We start from the raw sequence: 19,290 nt of genomic DNA, 5'->3' as shown, positions 1-19,290 counted from the left end.
GATCTGGCTGTGCAGAAAGTGTTCAATTAGCTTGCTGCAGACAAAGGTGAGGGAAATGGGCCTGTAGTTGGCGGGGTCACTGTCTGTGGTCTTCATTTTTGAAGATAGGCGTGACGTTGGCATTTCTTCAATCTGTTGGTACTTCACCCTGTCGTACAGATGCTGAGATGAGGGCCAATGATGGAGCCAGCTCCTCTGAGTGGTCCCTCAGAAACTTTGTCGGGATGTTGTCTGGACCTGTAGACTTGTGGATGTAGAGACCGGCCAGAAGCTTCTGCACTCCCTCGACCCTTACATCAAAGTGATGAATGTCAGGGTGGGAACTGAACCGAGTGTTGGTATGTTGGTCAAGTCCTCCCGGGTGAAGACACTACTAAACTGCCGGTTTAGGATGGTTGTCCTCAGACTTCAGTGGGGATACGCCGCTGCTATCGCACCTTTTCTCCTTCACTAGTATAGCTTCTTGGGGTTGCAATCTGTGGTGACCATGTCGTTGATGTAGCGGTTGTAGGTCTCCCTGCACTCAAAACGCATGTCCATTCTTGCCTGCTTGTAATTTGCGATGCCGGTTGCCCTGGCCCGGCGGTATGCCCTCTTCTTTCTTCTGGAGAGGCGCTTGGCTTTCCGGGAAATTAATGGCTGGTTGTAACGAGTGGACGACATCTTGGATGGAACATGTGTCTGGATTATCTTCTCCACCAAGTCTCTGAAGGTCTGCCAAAGGATGTTTATGTCAGTTTCGTGGGTATAACGGGGGGTGAAGACGAGAGTGAAGTCATGGACCGAGTGCGAATGTTGTCGATATCTGCATTTTTCTACAGCAGGATCTTCCGGCGCGGTGGCTACAGTCGTGCTGCTGTGGTCTGGTCATGTATAAGGACAACGTCGTGGTCGCTGACTCCCGGTAGAGATTTGCAACGATCGACCAGTGATGAGCGGTTGGTAATGAAGAGGTCGAGGATGTTCTTCTCTCTAGTAGGGAAGATTACTACTTGCTCCGGACTGGTGTAAAGTACTGTGTCCAGGAAGAGCTGGGTTATGGTCCGGCGTACATGTTACCAGAAATGGTGCCTGTTGCCCAGTCAACATCTGGTAGGTTGATATCACCACCACGCCAAATAGTAGAGGTTGGATAGGCGAGATGAAGGTGGCGTATTTGTGTACAGACTTCTTCCATGTAGGCTTGGTCACTGCTGGGTGGTCTGTCGACAGAACCAATAATCAATGGGTCCTTGCCTCTGCACACGATTGATGCTGCTGCAAATTCTGTATATGTGTCTAGCTTCAAGTCGGCGCCGGTAACTGAGTCCTTGGCATCGATGATGACTCCACCGTGTCTGTCATTGGTGCGGTCCTTCCTGGATATGAAGTGGTAACCATCAGGAAGTACTCCGCGGTCAAACATTCTTGGGTATAGTCAAGATTCGGTGCCTATGATGATGTCAGGGTCAGCTTCCTCAAGTAGGAGTCAGAATGATGTCGCTTTGCCCTCAAACTCTGGAAGTTTAAGACAAGTACACGCAGATTGATTACACCTGGTGGTTTCCTGGCGGTTGCAGGTCTGTGGTGAATTGGGGATGAGGCAGACTGTGGTGAGCCTATGAAACTTGTTGCAGTAGTGAATCTCTGAGATGTTGAGGCAGTGCTCCCGTCAGGGGAAGAGGGCATGTTGGACTCAGAGAGGATAGTGTATGTGGCAATGGACGTGTGGACAGAGTCTGCTGACAGGGTGTTGAACAACGTTCAAAGAGAAGTTCGGAATCCCGCAGCTGAAACAAATCCAACTGGTGTTGGGTGTGAGACCTCTGTAGATGGCTGATTGCATCCCCATGCACTTGGTGTCGCAAGTATCACAGGCTACTGCTTGCTGGTTAGATCTACAGGGCTTTTCACAGACTCCACAAGGAAACTTGTATTGTGGGCCAGGATTCGGATGGCAGTCTCCGGCTGTCAGTGTCCGTAACGTGCAAAAGTTCCACACAGCATCATAGTTGGTGGCCGGTAGAGGAGGTACGCTAAAGCTGACTAAAGCGAGGATGGTGTAGGATAACAAAAACTTACCCAAACCGTTGTGGACTTTTAGAGTAAGCTTAGAAGAACGTCCAAAAAGCCGTATCCGAAATCCTAAAATTGTTACATGATTTCTACCGGAAGTGCGTTTACCGTAAACATTCGAAAAGACGATCAGTAGAAGGTTTATAAAAAACAGTTAAGATGGGATCAACCGGGCTATTTCTGCTCTAGAGTTGATGAAGTTGATGAGAAGGACAATCCTGCCAAAGATCGTCCCTGGTCCGAAGATAGATGCGTGCCGCACACGACCTTGACCTATTACTCAAAAAGCTTATTAAGTTGCAAAAGGGCGAACTCTACAATGGCTCTTCTTAGAAGAAATATGCGTTATTGTCCACTTAAATGTCGGAAAATCGCTTACATTTCATTTGTTCAATATTGGACTATGGATGGATTATCTGTGTGTTCAGCGTCAGGCGGCTAGATTCATAACAGGCGACTACAAATCCAGAGATGTGGGCTGTGTAACAAGAATGCTGAGTACACTCGGACTTCCGAATCTACAGCAGCGCCGTCAGTCAAACCGGTTGATCTTCTTATTCAATGTGGCTGAGGGTCTGGTGCCAAGCAGAGGAGGCACATTAAAATTAGGAAATTCACAGACTTTGAAACAACAAACGTTCTCGAAAAACAAGTGATTAACAATTCACGTGGTTTACTAGTTAAAGACAGTGGCATTATACGCATCTGACTGCACATAGTGTGTTTTGGTGAATGTTTTATAAAAGCAATTTTCAGTTGCTGTGCATTTAAATGTGTTAAATTAATGATAATGCCGCATAAGTGTTTGAAGTTGATGCTTGAGAAATAAAGAAATCGGACTAATAAAATGATTGCTCTTTTCTTCAATCTTCTACGCAGTGATCTCCCTTACCTCTAGGTAGAGATTTATGAAGTTGAAGGGAAGCAACTCCTGCGTGCAGTTTGACTTTTCTTAAAAAGACTGCCCCAGTCAAAATAAGAAAAGTCATATTTGGAAAGTTATTAATTCGTACTGGTAACAGGATGGGTTTGGTATATTGGAATAAAAGCTATTATTTCCTCCAGCCTTTTTATACACACATCTATTTCAGTTGGATTTTTAGTTGAAAAATGCTCATAATTTCACTTTAAACATTGTAAAACTGAGCGATTAAGAAACTCTTTCTTTGTGCAGGATTGGAACTATCTGGAAGACCATATAGTGTGCGCAAAGACAGTACAGGCCTTTAAGTCGGCCCTCCAATATTACTAGCGCCTCTCACGGTGTCCGATACCGTAACTGGTTCTGCACCTACCACATATAGGTACATGCAGATACAGACTTCCTTGCTTTCACTACATTGCACTTGTCGGAGTCTTTTCATACCTCACTTTTCATTTCTCTTTTATCTTTTATTTTTGCGCATTGTGATAGTAGTGGAAGGTCAGTGATGTAGTCGAAAGAAGTCCATTATAAATAGATCATAATTTTCCCAATTTCTGCGCAAATTCGTGTAGAAAGAGTGCTTTAATCACACCTTTTCACTACTAGAATACATTCTGCATGAAATAAGACGGGTTTCATGTTCATACACTCCACACGGCAAGTTTTGCAGATCGAAACCGGAAGTAGATGTTTATTGTACGGACAAGAGCAAATATGCGCCATTTTTAGGGTAGCAGACCACAACTGACTGGCATTTCACTAGGAACTATTCAACCCCCTATTTTCTTTTCATTTTTCGTTAATTTGTGATAGAACTTTCATGAAAAATAGGTGTAGGAAAAAGTGATGTTCTATAAAGATAAGTAAAGAGGTAACACACTAAGATGGGTCAAAGGCTTCTTAGATAATAGGATCCAATCAGTAGTCCTAAATGGTACTACCTCTGATGCCATCCCAGTATCATCAGGTGTCCCGCAGGGGTCTGTACTTGGTCCCCTGCTCTTCCTAGCTTACATAAATGACCTCCTACAAAACATCAGTTCCAAAGTCCGTCTGTTTGCAGATGACACGGCAATATATCTAACATTGTCATCTGCAGACCAATCTGTCACTCTCCAAAATGACCTAAAGCTTCTAGAAAAGTGGGAGTTGGAGTGGGATATGGAGTTCAACCCCTCCAAGTGTCAAGTGATCCACGCCACTAGAAGGAAACATCCTATCCCTACCCAGTATTACCTACATGGAGTCCAACTTGAATCGGTCAGCTCAGCAAAATACCTAGGCGTGGATATCTCAGATGACCTATCATGGGACAATCACATAAATAGGTCAACCAAAAAAGCTAACCAAACCCTAGGGTTCTTACGAAGAAACATTAAGGTCAAATCCCAACCCATTAAGACCATTGCTTACCAGACTCTAGTCCGACCCCAGCTTGAATATGCCTCCGAGGTATGGTCGCCCCACACCCAAACCCAGATAGACCAAATTGAAAGCGTCCAAAGGAGAGCCGCCCGTTGGATCAAGACTGACTACGGCCGTACATCCAGTGTAACAGATATGCTACACTCCCTAAACCTTCGTCAGCTGGATTTAAGGCGTATAGATTCTAGGTTATCACTCTTCTATAATATTCATCATGATCTGGTTGCTATCCCAGTTGTAGATTACCTTACCCCAATGACCCGATGTGTCCGTTATGGCCATTCCCAAAGTTATAGGTTAATTACTGCAACCACCGACTATTACAAGTTCTCTTATTTTCCGAGAACTGTGTACCATTGGAACTAATCCCAATCCGTGACTCTAGTTACCTCCCCTGACGGTCCGTCCACAGAATAATAATAATATCAAACTGAAATGAAAGTGATAATTACGCAACAGGTTGGACTACATTGGAACCAACTTCCCCCAAGTGTCGCCCACCTCCCTACCCTAGAGTAGTTCAGTGCCGCAGTTTGCAGCCTTGAACATGTCTCCCCCTAGTTATCGTGCTAACTCAAGTTTTAACCTTTTTATTTCACCAAAGTTATTTTTTTTTTTTAGTTTCTTCCACTCTAAATTTTTATCACTATATTCTTTCTCTTTATGATTTTGACGCGCAAAACGTCTACGTCCCCGCAAGGGGTTCGACGGTTACGGAAGATAGATAGTAAAGACGGCCTGAATTTGTCGTTTTTTTATATGAAACAAAGAGGGATTTGAACTACTGACCTAGCTTCAACCTAGTGGTCAAATTTTTCAGCATCACGTACCTGTACTGTAGATGCAGAAGACAGAATTTTGCACAGAAAGCATGTTTAATTCTGCTGTACGACCAACAAAGACATTAATGGCTTTTCATTTATAGGTAGCACCTTAAATTATTTCTTATATGTTATATCTCTAATGTCTGTTTTCCTCCCGCGTTTATTTAGATACTTATTTTCCTTTCGTGTAATGATATTCATTTCGCATAAATCTATCGCAGTTATTACAACGTCATCAATACTTGTGTAGGAGGCGAAATGGCAGGCACCGGACAAACTGCAACGGCAAGAATTCAACCGAAGAAACAGACACTGGAGGACGCGTATTCTCCTCCAGCGAATTTTCTAGAGATAGATGTTTTAGATCCACAGACACATGGTGTTGCTAAGAAACGTTACACAGATTATGAAGTCCGAATTCGGGTAAGAAAAAATAAAAACAAATGTGACAGACAACCGGAAGTGCTGAAAATGAAGCAAAATATTTCTTGGATGTTCTTACTTTACCAAAATTGATGTAGTATTTGAAAGTTATGACATTATCTATCTGTTGTAAAATCCTTTTAATGAAGTGAACAGTGTTACTTGTTAAAATCTTGCACCTCCCCAGGTCTTTGACTAGGAAGTTGACTTTGGTCTGGAAGTTGGTCATAAAAATAAGACCAGACACAACATATTTTTTATATGTTGACATCTGTCAGTTATTTTAGGACATATTAAATCCCCATGTATGAAATGTGCGGACGCATTGGCAGATGTGTGTACCCATTGGTCAAGAGAGGGCTAAGACACTTTCCTATGGAGGTAAAGGCCCAGGTTCGTTTCCTTGCTACTCCCAAATTGTGGTGTGTCCTTAGGCAAGGCAAAGAAGTATAAAATACACAGAATGGCAACTGGCTGTAATCTCGCGTGAGCTCGTGTCCGAGCGTGATTCGGCGTTATCTTACTAAAAACAAACATCGGCGAGCATGGAGTTACAATTTGTACCTTTAAAACTACATTTAAAATACATGTTAGCTTCTATAACAAAAATTAGTTTAATTCGAAATGGTCTTAAGACACGAAGTACACGGGGGTTTTTTGCCATCGAAAGAAGCGTGGTCATACGGTGATAATTATTTTACCGATGATAAATGCTTTCGCTTACAAAATTGCGCATGGAGAAAGCGCCACTTCCGGTAAACGAGATCTCGTTTTTTTGTCACGGGAGGTTGGCGAGATTTGCTCTATATGCCTTTCAAGTTGCCAATCTATTTATTTTTATAGCTCTTTGGGCAAGGCACTTTATCACGATTGCCTCAGCTGACCCAGCTGCAAATGGGTACCAACAAATTGCTGGGAGTAAGGTATAATTGGTTATAAATGTTCTTAAAAAAGGGCAGCTCAAAAGCTCTACAGAGCTTCTGTTAATTGTTTCACAAAGGGATGGTAAATAAAATAAAAGTACTACCTGCTAAACTTATTGTGGTCCTGTCAGGTCTAGGATTGCCTGAAGAATGTGCAGTGCTCCAGCTAGGATTAAAAAAGGGCAGGGTGCTGGCACTGAAAAGGGCACTTTGGGGTGGTGGTCGGTCTGGGACCGTGCTCCCCCTGGAAAAAATATAACTGGTCCATGCATACAGTGCATTTTAACATACTTTAGGCATGGAATTTGGCATAATTTAGGCATGTTTTTTGGCACACTTTAGGTATGGTCTTTTAATAGGCTATGTCTGTCATCTCTAATGCACCTATTTATTAACTAAAAATTCTGCTGTTTGTATTTTACTTGGCATTGATTTTCAACTTGTAACATTTCTTTGTAATTGCATACTGAATAACAATATCTATGTGTTTAGGCCTATTTTACTTGTTACAATTTCAGTACACATCTTCTCCATGTAGGCTACTTGATATTTATAAATTTATACCTGTAACATATTATATACAGAAAATAAAGTTTAAACTTCCACTTAAATAAATGAAATCGGGCAAAGTTTTAAACTTACAACAGTCTAAAAGCAAGTTTAGCACTTGTAATAGACATATTCCGGGTATCCAAAATTTTATATCCGGAGATGGTTACACTTTTTTCTAAAAGTCCTCGAATGTCCAGTTTAAACAATATTTTTGAAAAAATATTATGATGCAAAGACAGTTTAACAGCATTTCACAGTATCTGACATTAAAGTGTACCCTGTCATTACATCTTAGTAAACTAATTTCAAAGAAATCTTCATGAAAAATCGGCAATTTCACATAGCAGACGACAACTTACTTTCGATTTCAAAAACTTGTAAAACGATAAAATCAAAATATTTTCCTATTTAAATTTGATTGTGATCGATTTTTATTAATTACATATAAATGTCTGTTGTCTGGACTTAAGTTTCAGTTGTGTATAAAGGGGTATTTACGACTATATTACCGAAAACGAAAGTACACTTTGACAGGTGGCGCGAAATGATAATGATTTCAGACTGGTTTGCAAACTGTTTTAACACTAAGGTTCAATGATTTTAATGCTAGTGGAGCAGTCTAAAATATCATGGTCTGCCTCGGGCACGATTACAGCAGGTAATTGTTTAATTGTTTGCTAATTATGTCAATGCCCCAAGGCGTGTATCACTCGATAAAAAGGGGGCAGTAAAGCAGTGTATTATAATCACTGAGGCAAAAAAGGGAAGTTTGGCTAAAAAAAAAAGAAATGAATGGTTGTAAACGGGCAGGGTGCCTGGCGGGGCAACAGGGCGGAACGAATTTCGGAACGGGCGATGCGCCCTGCTGTAAATAGCTAGCTGGAGCACTGATGTGCATACCAAACTCATTAGAGTTAGACATGGTACTATAACCGCATGAAAATTTTCTGGAGTCACCACCTACCAGTGAGACGTTTGAACCAAGCGGGGCTCTTGATTACCAGATTTTGATGTTGTTACAGACATGAATGTTTATAAATTTAAACACGATTGTGTGAAAACAGACATTTGAAGCAATAATAGCGATAAATACGCATTTAAGGAAATCATTGCCGTAACATAGTAAAACATATTGGTGTCTGATGGCCCTTTTATGCTTCTGTAGAATCAGCATTTTATTACACAGAATTCATTTTGAAAATATTTCTAAAATGTCTAGGTCTGCAGCTGTTAAATATGGAAATATCTTACATCTGAGGCTGACACTTTCAGACAACATCAAAAACAACCTGAATGATTTGAGGAAGTTCCAAAAATCTCCATATACCATTGCTCCATTACAGACCCCTGTGGGATTTGTGTTTATATTGAGTTTAAATATTTGTTTGTAGATGAAAAGCTGACATACCCACCCACTTAGCTCAGTAGATAGAGCGTTGGTCTATGGATCATGGGGTCGCGAGTTTGATCGTCGGGCGGGGTGTATGTTCTCCGTGACTATTTGATAAACGACATTGTGTCTGAAATCATTAGTCCTCCACCTCTGATTCATGTGGGGAACTTGGCTGTTACTTGCGGAGAACAGGTTTGTACTGGTACAGAATCCAGGAACACTGGTAAGGTTAACTGCCTGCCGTTATATGACTGAAATACTGTTGAAAAACGGCATAAAACCCAAATCAAACAAACGAAAAGCTGACATGTTGTGCTAAAGCTCAGGTATTTTCAAATCGTTAGAAAGTACTGAAAATTGACTCCCAAATAACAAAAAAAGAAAGAAGTCCATGATGCGCATATATTTAGACGGGGTAACCCCTGACTATAGACCAGTGCAAATGCGACTTTTGTTTTCAAGTTTAGCCTGTTTACTTTCATTTTCTTTACTTCCGGAAAAGGCTGAAGGTTGTCTGACATCATTTTCTGTGTTAACATACTTTTGCTTGGCGAGATTGCATAAAAATGTGCTAGCAGTCCTATTGGGATATAGAATTAGAAACATAAACTGTATGTATTGCGTATCAGGCTGTGCAACATTGTTGGTCTATTCCAGATGTTGTGTAAACACAAACACTGTATATTTATAGAATCAGTTTTAGAAGAAATATTGTCTTGCAAAAAGTTTACATGGAAAATTGTTTTCATCTAAACCTATTCCATATATATTTAGTAATGTAAGGTAATCCAATAGTCCTTTCAGAATACACATGTCTTTAGACTTTACTTAGATATATCCTGGATAATCCAGGAATTATTTTCCATATATGTTCAATAGCAATGAATAGATCCAGTCAAAAAAAAAAACTCTAGCACAAATAATTTTAAAATTCGTAATTTCATAGAGTTACTTTTCCATGACACTTGACATTCTTCATTGTATCTTTCAGACAAATTTACCAGTATTTAAAGTCAAAGAATCAAGTGTTCGTCGAAGATACAGTGATTTTGAATGGCTAAGAAATGAATTAGAGCGAGACAGTAAGGTATGGGGTTGCTGTTTATAGCTCTTTTATCATGCTAATAATGTAAGTGGATAGTTTGATGTCCATCGGCCTTCATCAGTATTTTTACTTAAACATATCCTATGAAACAGGTAATAGTCAGAATACCACCAAATAATTTTAATTGGTTTGCAGCATCCTGGCTTGGACCTCTCTTTCAATTTGTTTAAATGATAACTCTTGGCTCCTTTTAGGGGCCTCCAGACCTAGAAATAGCAAAAAACAACTTTAAATATATCTTGTTGAACCAGTAGTTGGATCTTCACTAGACTTGGTCTGTAGCATACTTGTATGAACCTCTTTTGTCTGTTCATATTTCAACTCATCTGAAGCAGTCACCTGTCTTCAGCAGCCAGATTGTCTCGCTTCCTTGTCTGGTTGCTTGATATAGGTTTGACTGTATCAGTTTCATGCTGAATATTTTTCATACTAGATTGCATTAATTGATACAATATGTCATTAGGTATATTTAAGGTCAGAAGGTCAAGGTCAGATGAGCATCTTTAGGCCTTGTTGCCATGTTGTAATAAAATTTTGGTATTTATTACAAATGTGCTCTTATGTTCCAAACTTTCAACACTTCATAACTGTTTTTAGCTCACCAGAGCCAAAGGCTCAGGGTGAGCTATTCTGATCACTCACTGTCCGGTGTCCTAAAACTTTTACTTTAAACAACATCTCCTCATAAACCGCTTGTCCAATTTCATCCAAACTTCACAGGAATGTTCCTTGGGTGAAGCTCTACAAAAATTGTTCAAAGAATTGAATTCCATGCAGAACTCTGGTTGCCATGGCAACCGAAAGGAAAAACTTTAAAAATCTTCCTCTCAAAAACCAGAAGCCGAGAGCTTAGATATTTGGTGTGAAGCATTGCCTAGTGGACCTCTACCAAGTTTATTCAAATCATGACCCCGGGGTCAAAATTGGCCCCCCCCCCCCCCCCCCCCCCCCCCCCCCAGGGGTCACTTGATTTTACATAGGGAAATCTTAAAAAATCTTCTCAAAAACCAGAAGCCCTAGAGCTTAGATATTGGCATGTAGCATTGCCTAGTGGACCTCTACTAAAGTTGTTCAAATCATGACTCCGGGTTCAAAATTGACCCCGCCCCAGGGGTCACTTGATTTTACATAGATTTCTATAGGAAAATCTTCAAAAAAATTTAAAAAATAAACCAGAAGGCCTAGAGCTTAGATATTTGACATGTAGCATTGCCTAGTGGACCTCTACAAAATTATTCAAATCACTCACCGTCCGGCGTCCGTAAACTTTTACTTTAAACGACATCTCATAAACCGCTAGGCCAATTTCATCCAAACTTCACAGGAATGTTCCTTGGGTGAAGCTCTACAAAAATTGTTCAAAGAATTGAATTCCATGCAGAACTCTGGTTGCCATGGCAACCGAAAGGAAAAACTTTAAAAATCTTCTTCTCAAAAACCAGAAGCCGAGAGCTTAGATATTTGGTGTGAAGCATTGCCTAGTGGACCTCTACCAAGTTTATTCAAATCATGACCCCCGGGTCAAAATTGACCCCGCCCGAGGGGTCACTTGATTTTACATAGGAAAATCTTAAAAAATCTTCTTCTCAAAAACCAGAAGCCCTAGAGCTTAGATATTTGATATGTAGCATTGCCTAGTGGACCTCTACTAAAGTTGTTCAAATCATGACCCCGGGGTCAAAATTGACCCCGCCCCAGGGGTCACTTGATTTTACATAGATTTCTATAGGAAAATCTTCCAAAAATTAAAAAAATAAACCAGAAGGCCTAGAGCTTAGATATTTGACATGTAGCATTGCCTAGTGGACCTCTACAAAATTATTCAAATCATGACCCCAGGGGTCATTTGATTTTACATAGGAAAATCTTCAAAAAAATTCTAAAAATAAACCAGAAGGCCTAGAGCTTAGATATTTGACATGTAGCATTGTCTAGTGGACCTCTACAAAATTTGTTCAAATCATGACCCCCAGTGTCAAAATTGACCCCGCCCCAGGGGTCACTTGATTTTACATAGGAAAATCTTTAAAAAAAATTCTAAAAATAAACCAGAAGGCCTAGATCTTAGATATTTGACATGTAGCATTGCCTAGTAGACTTCTACAAAATTTACTTCAAATCATGACCCGGGGTCAAATTGACCACGCCCATGGGGTTACTTGATTGTTACATAGAAAATCTTCAAAATATTTCTAAAAATAAACCAGAAGGCCTAGAGCTTAGATATTTGACATGTAGCATTGCCTAGTGGACCTCTACAAACTTTGTTCAATTCTTGACCCCCAAGGGTCTAATTGACCCAGCCCCAGGGGTTACTTGATTGTACATAAGGGAAATCTTCATAAATTTGCTAAAAATAAACCAGAAGGCCTAGGTCTTAGATATTTGATATGTACATTGCCTAGTAGACTTCTACAAACTTTGTTCAAATCTTGACCCCAGGGTCTAATTGGCCCGCCCCAGGGGTTACTTGATTTTACATAGGAAAATCTTCAATTTTTTGTAAAAATAAACCAGAAGGCCTAGGCTTAGATATTTACATTAGCATTGCTAGTGACTCTACAAACTTTGTTCAAATCATGAACCCCGCCATTGGGGGTTCACTTGATTGTACATAGGAAAATCTTCAAAATTTTTTAAAAATAAACCAGAAGGCCTAGAGCTTAGATATTTACATGTTGCATTGCCTAGTGACCTCTACAAAATTTATTCAAATCATGACCGGTCAAAATTGCCATCGCCCCAGGGGTTACTTGATTTACATAGAAAATCTTCAAAAAATTTCTAAAAATAAACCAGAAGGCCTAGATCTTAGATATTTGACATGTAGCATTGCCTAGTAGACTTCTACAAAATTTGTTCAAATCATGACCCCGCCCCATAGGGGTTACTTGATTATACATAGAAAATCTTCTAAATTTCTAAAAATAAACCAGAAGCCTAGATCTTAGATATTTGACATGTAGCATTGCCTAGTAGACTTCTACAAAATTTGTTCAATATCCCAGGGGTATTGCCCGCCCCCAGGGGTTAACTTGATTCATAGAAAATTTCTAAATTAATCTAGATCTTAGATATTTGATATGTAACATTGTCTAGTAGACTTCTACAAACTTTGTTCAAATCATGATCCCCGGGGTAAAATTCCCCCCCCCCCCCCCAGGGGTTACTTGATTGTACATCGCAAAATCTTCCAACAAATTACTAAAAATCATCAGTTTGACATTTGAAACATGTAGCTCATATTACTCAGGTGAGCGATCCAGGGTCATCATGACCCTCTTGTTATTATACCTCTCTTTTGTCTACAATGATAAAATCCCATTACCCGAGAAAGAGATATTTTGACTATCAAAAACATTTTCAACATTTTGACACGTGACCAAGCGAAAGTGACTGTCAGGTCATGTGACCGCGCTTATATTTTGACTGTCATATAAGGGCAATTAACTGCTTCAATTTTTTAGCCGTATGAATCTATGATTGCCTCCCTTGTACACATAAAAATTATATTAGAGACGTCACTATTCAATGTGTACACAGGTGATTACCGCACTAAAGACGAAACTGTTAAATTAAATTAATTAAAAACATTTTTATGTCCAAAATTTTGTTCGGTATTATAAAATAATTATCATATGGCAGCGTGTGTGACATTGATATTGTCAACCCTCGAAACAGAATGTCGCCACTCGGCTTTCGCCTCTGGTGATATTCTGCCCTCGGGTTGACAGTATCAGTGTCACACACGCTGCCATATGATAATTATATATTATTCCTTTATAAAGTAGGTCTGCATATTTTACACAAATATTGTTCTACGATGTAGAATTTTATGTAACCATTTTTTTCAAGACATTATTTTTTTTCCAAAAGAAATTGAGCTAGTAAAAAATATGTTGTTGTGTGCTTGATTTTAGTTAGATGGATTTAAAAATAATTGTCATCCAGTCAATTTTTCAAAGTGGGCTTCTATGGAAAATCACACTTCTGCTGACATTTTCATGTCCACCGCCATGTTCATCTCCACCGCAAGTTTTTTGTACACAAATAAGGGAGAAATTATTAAACTGTTCTATTTGATGATTAGTTGGCATAATACTTTTTAGATACATTTTATGTAAGGTTGACTACAGATTATCAATTACAGATAGTGGTACCTCCTTTGCCTGGTAAGGCTTTAAAAAGACAGCTGCCATTCCGAGGGGACGATGGTATATTTGAGGATGAATTTATTGAGGAAAGGCGGAAAGGATTGGAATGTTTTGTCAATAAGTAAGTTGAATTGATTGAACATAAGCTGCACGTAATTATAGTATTTTAACAGTCTGACAGTGTTACTGTAAGGGTATGAAACAAACAATATACTACCCAAGTGGCACCTTCAGTAAATGTGATATACACCCTACAGGCAACTGATCATTTTAACACCAAGTCTTTTTGGTACCAAAGACATAAAAAACAGCATTGGTAAGATTTCATTATTTATAGCAGCAAATATTGCAAGCAGGAATTGCATGTGTATAAAATAGTTAATTAATGATTGTGAGCTCACCTGAGCACAAAGGTGATGTATTGTGATCACGCTGTGTCCGTCGTGCATGCATAAAAAAACATGGCCGCCAGAGGGGGTGGTCACTTTTCCCTATATTAAGTATATAGTGGAAACTTTAAAAATCTTCTTGTGTGAAACTGCTGACCTGAAAATCTTCTTGTCCAAAAGCACAGGGCCTAGGGCTTTGATATTTGGTATGTAGAATCATCTAGTGTCCTCTACCAGGGTCAAATATGGCCCCGCCCCGGTGGTCACATGGTTTATACATGTATAGACTTTAATAGGGATAAACTTTGAAAATCTTTTTGTCCGAAACCACAGGGCCTAGGGCTTTGATATTTTGTATGTGACATCATCTAGTGGTTCTCTACTAAGGTTATCCAAATTATTCTCCTAGGGTCAAATATGGCCCCGCCCTGGAGGTCACATGGTTTACATAGACTTATATAGGGAAAACTTTAAAAATCTTCTTGTCCAAAACCACAAAGCCTAGGGCATTGATATTTGTAATGTAGCATCATCTAGTGGTTCTTTACCAAGTTTGTTCAAATTATCCCCCTAGGGTCAAATATGGCCCCGCCCTGGGGGTCACATGGTTTATATAGACTTATACAGGGAAAAACTTTAAAAACCTTCTTGTCCGTATCCTACAAGATTCAAATTTGGACCACATGTATAGTTTTGACTGGCTAGATGAACCTTGACATGAGTTGACCTTGATCTTGACCTAGTGACCTTGTTTCGCATTTCTGTAGCTACAGCCTTCAGATTTGGACCACATGCATAGATTTGTGTAGTTTTGTGTTCCGAAATGAAATTTGACCTTGATTTTGACCTAGTGACCTACTTCCACATTTCTCAAGCTACAGCCTTCAAATTTGGACCACATGCATAGGTTTGTGTACCGAAATAAACTTTGACATTGACCTAGTGACCCACTTTCACATGTATGAAGATACAGGCTTCAAACTTGGACCACATGCATCTTCTCTGAATCAATAATAGCTAGAGCCTTGAATTTTGGTGTGTGATGTCAGAGTTGTAGTGTCTAACTATTGCCCTAGGCTAAAGAATGTGTGTGATGGCTAACATAGAAGAAACCTATCAATACTTGTATCATCATTACACTTAAATCCTTATACTCAGGTGAGCGCTTTAGGGTCAGTGACCCTCTTGTTGTTTTTTGTCACTACTGATGCTATGTAGAATTATCATTAAAATGTTTTTATGCAGACATTCACTTCGAATTATTACAGTGAATTTTTTTCTGAACAAACTTCTCGGCATGCCAGTTGCAACATTTGGAAATCTAGCACAGATACTGACTTAATGAATGTATGGTGTTTATTTGCTTTCCTAACCAAGGCTTTGGTGTGAGCTAAGCTGAGCTTAATAGCCCGCCCTCTAAGCTTAACTCTGAGAGTGCAGATCTACATAAATCATGGAGTGATGAGTTTGATCCGCAGGCGAGGTGTATGCTTGCTTTTGTGACGATTTTATAAAAGACATTGTGTCTAAAATCATTCATCCTCCACCTCTGATTCATGTGAGGAGTTAGCAGTTAACATGCAGTTTGTACTAGTACAGAATCCAAGAACACAAAACAAACAAACAGTAGTATTACTTAAACATCTAAAAGACATAGTGTCTGATATCATTAGTCCCCCACCTCCGATTCAAGTGGGGAAGTTGGCAGTTTACTTGCTGAGAACAGGTTTGTACTTGTACAGAATCCAGGAAGACTGGTTAGGTTAACTGCCCACTGTTACATAACTGACATACTGTTGAAATCCAAAACTAACAACCTTAAACATCCCCCATCTGAAAATAGTGGTCATATTTACACCTAATTTAGTCTGTAGCAACCTGGCATGAACCTTTCTAAGGCTTGTTCAAATGGTTTGATTTGGCAGTTTTAGGGGCCGCAAGAGCTGAAAATAGAAAGAAACCTTTAAACATCTGTCTTATGAACAACTTGATGGATTTTACCCAAACTTGATCTGTAGTATCTTTGTATAGACCTTTCTAAAATTTTGTCAGATGGTTTGTTTGGCCCCTTTTAGGGCGGTGTTCAGCCAGAGCTAGAAATAAAAAACCTTGAAGTCAACATCTTCTCATGAACCGCTAATTTCGATTGATTTTCTTGCTATGGGCATATTAAAATCGCACTGTCTGCGTGCGTCCGTGTAAATTCTTATCCAGGCTATAACTGCCATCTGCAGTCCATCATATTAAGATGCTATTTAGATGGTGCATTCTGTGAGGGCATCAGTATCCTACGGACACAAAGTCTAGTTTTCTATGTCAAGGTCACTCTGACCTTCATCTTTTATCTGCTGATCCTCAAAACAGTAGGGAGTATCTGCTGGTCAAAGGCAATCACTCTAGGTAGAAGTTTGACAAGTGTAAGTCGAAGCATTTATCAGTGTCCTTGTCACAGTGACCTTTCACCTAAAACTGAACTACAAACCAGTAGAGTTCACCTACTAACCACAGACAATCGTCCTATGAAGTTTGACAATTGTTATTCCTAACATTCTCTAGTTATAAACTTATTTATTGGAAACAAAATAGTTTACTGACATACAGACAGATGAACAGACAGCAAGCATAACAGTTTTACTTCATGAAGGGTTCATAAAAATGGATTGAATGCTAGATTGTTGTTTAGTGGGGGTTTTAGGTTATAACATGTATGTTATATTTATATTTCAGAGTTGCCGGACATCCATTGGCACAGAATGAAAAATGTCTACATATGTTTTTACAAGAACCAGTTATAGACAAAAATTATGTACCAGGAAAAATCAGAACAACTTGATTCCAAATCACTTCATTTCTATATTTGGACTTTTTTTAATGTGTAATGCATCTTTTTCACACAGACACACAAAATTGCTGACCTCATATTTCAAACAGTTTTGTTAATAATTGGTAGATAAATGTTACTATGGATAATGCTTTTTACTTAGTTATGGTATCATTGTGTATTTTTTGCTGTCAATATATTTTACTGTCATAGCACTACTGTAAAATGTTTGCTTTTAATAAAAATTGCAGTTGGTATGTTTTTATAGAATGTTTGCAACATACAGCCAACATATTGTTAACAGTAACAGCAATTTCAAGTGCGAAAAACATGCAGTTGATGTTACAGCATCCTTACTCACCAGTGAACTGCGAAATTTGTTTGTTTGAAGCAATATTTTATATCTTAGTGTGATGGTACATGCAGTTTAAGATATAATTTGTACAAACTTGTGTTTAATATAGTAATATATTTACGCTGCTGTTTAGTGTATAAATTGTACTTGGTAAAAGAGAAAGGTTTCTTTTTTTGCAGTTAGCTGTAGTATCAGATGGGACTGTAATCTTTGCTTATGTGACATAAGCAGATTTTAAACCATCAATATTGATTTAATATGATAAAGACCATATATATTTCACAGATGAACAATTATTTTAAATGCAGAAGAATAATAAATAAAAATAATCAGGAATTCTTAACAAACAGATTCGTAAATGAAGCAAAGACATACATTTTTACAGCACAAATATAGAAATGTACATATATTCTTAAGACAGAGAAAATAAATTTTTGGATTCTTTTCTGAATTATGTTGGAAAAAATGGGTCATGTAGGCATTTTTTTATTTTCAAGATAATGGTGACCTAAGGTCAAAACTTGTTTAAAAGACAAATAACAAATAAAATCTCTGTATTTATAATATTAGTGCATGTTGTGTCTTTCAATTACCCTCAAAATAATAAAAAATTAATGTTTGTGAATTCAAATTCAAAATATTCAGCCCAATCAGGTACTGTCGGAGTACAAGGAAGTCATTCCTGTCACTGTACACATGCTTAAAGCTATTCCAGTGGAACCAGTAGTGGTGCAGTGTCACTGTACACATGCTTAAAGCTATTCCAGTGGAACCAGTAGTGGTGCAGTGGATTTTCTACCAAACTTGGTCTGTAGTATCCTCATAAGATCTCGAATATTTATTCAAATTGTATGTCTTTCAGTCATGAACCACTTGATGGAGTGTCAGCAAACTTGGTCTATAGCACTCTTCTAAGGTACTCTCTCAGATTTGTTCAAACAGTTCTGCCAGACTAATTAAGTAGCTGCAAGAGCTAAATAAGGAAAACCTTTAAAAAAAACTTAACATGAATCATTACCAGTCTTGGTCTGATGCAGCCTTGAAGGTCCTACCTGATCTTGCACTTACAGTACTGTCCTCTATTTATCTTCTCCAAACTTGTGTAGTAATATTACTTTAGCGTTCTTTAATGTTGTGGCATTATCAACTGTTTTGTTTCAATTTTGATACTTAATGTAAGCCCCATTTCAGATACACAGTTTTTAGCTCATCTGATTTTTTGAAAAAAAATGATGAGTTATTGTCATCACTTGAGCGGTTGTCGGCGTCGGCGTCGGCGTCGGCGTCTGCGTCGGCGTTGCCTGGTTAAGTTTTATGTTTAGGTCAGCTTTTCTCCTAAACTATCAAGCTATTGCTTTGAAACTTGGAAGACTTGTTCACCATCATAAGCTGACCCTGTATAGCAAGAACATAACTCCATCTTGCTTTTTGCAAGATTTATGGCCCCTTTTGTACTTAGAAAATATCAGATTTCTTGGTTAAGTTTTATGTTTAGGTCAACTTTTCTCCTAAACTATCAAAGCTATTGCTTTGAAACTTGGAATACTTGTTCACCATCATAAGCAGACCCTGTACATCAAGAACATAACTCCATCTTGCTTTTTGCAAGAATTATTGCCCTTTGGACTTAAAAATCAGTTTTCTTGTTAAGTTTTATGTTTAGGTCAGCTTTTATCCTAAACTATCAAAGCTATTGCTTTAAAACTTGCAACACTTGTTCACCATCATAAGCTGACCGTACAGCAAGAAACATAACTCATCCTCTTTTTGCAAGATTTAGGCCCCTTTGGACTTAGAAAATATCAGATTTCTTGGTTAAGTTTTATGTTTAGGTCAACTTTTTCTCTTAAACTATCAAAGCTATTGCTTTGAAACTTGCAACACTTGTTCACCATCATAAGCTGACCCTGTACAGCAAGCAACATAACTCCATCCTGCTTTTTGCA

The 19,290-nt window shown here is 38.7% G+C and overlaps 1 protein-coding gene across 1 annotated transcript; it reads left to right on the top strand.

Moving 5' to 3' along the window:
• The first annotated feature begins 5,452 nt into the window (after positions 1-5,452).
• LOC123551480 (sorting nexin-12-like) lies at positions 5,453-17,910 on the top strand. Its single transcript, XM_045340452.2, has 4 exons — positions 5,453-5,652; positions 9,512-9,607; positions 13,776-13,900; positions 16,896-17,910. The coding sequence occupies exons 1-4, from the start codon at positions 5,488-5,490 to the stop codon at positions 16,999-17,001; spliced, it is 492 nt and encodes a 163-aa protein (XP_045196387.1). The 5' UTR covers positions 5,453-5,487; the 3' UTR covers positions 17,002-17,910.
• Positions 17,911-19,290: the final 1,380 nt, after the last annotated feature.

This window comes from Mercenaria mercenaria, chromosome 4 (assembly GCF_021730395.1).
Source record: "Mercenaria mercenaria strain notata chromosome 4, MADL_Memer_1, whole genome shotgun sequence".
Classification (NCBI taxonomy): domain Eukaryota; kingdom Metazoa; phylum Mollusca; class Bivalvia; order Venerida; family Veneridae; genus Mercenaria; species Mercenaria mercenaria.
This window is presented reverse-complemented; position numbering and strand designations above follow the sequence as displayed.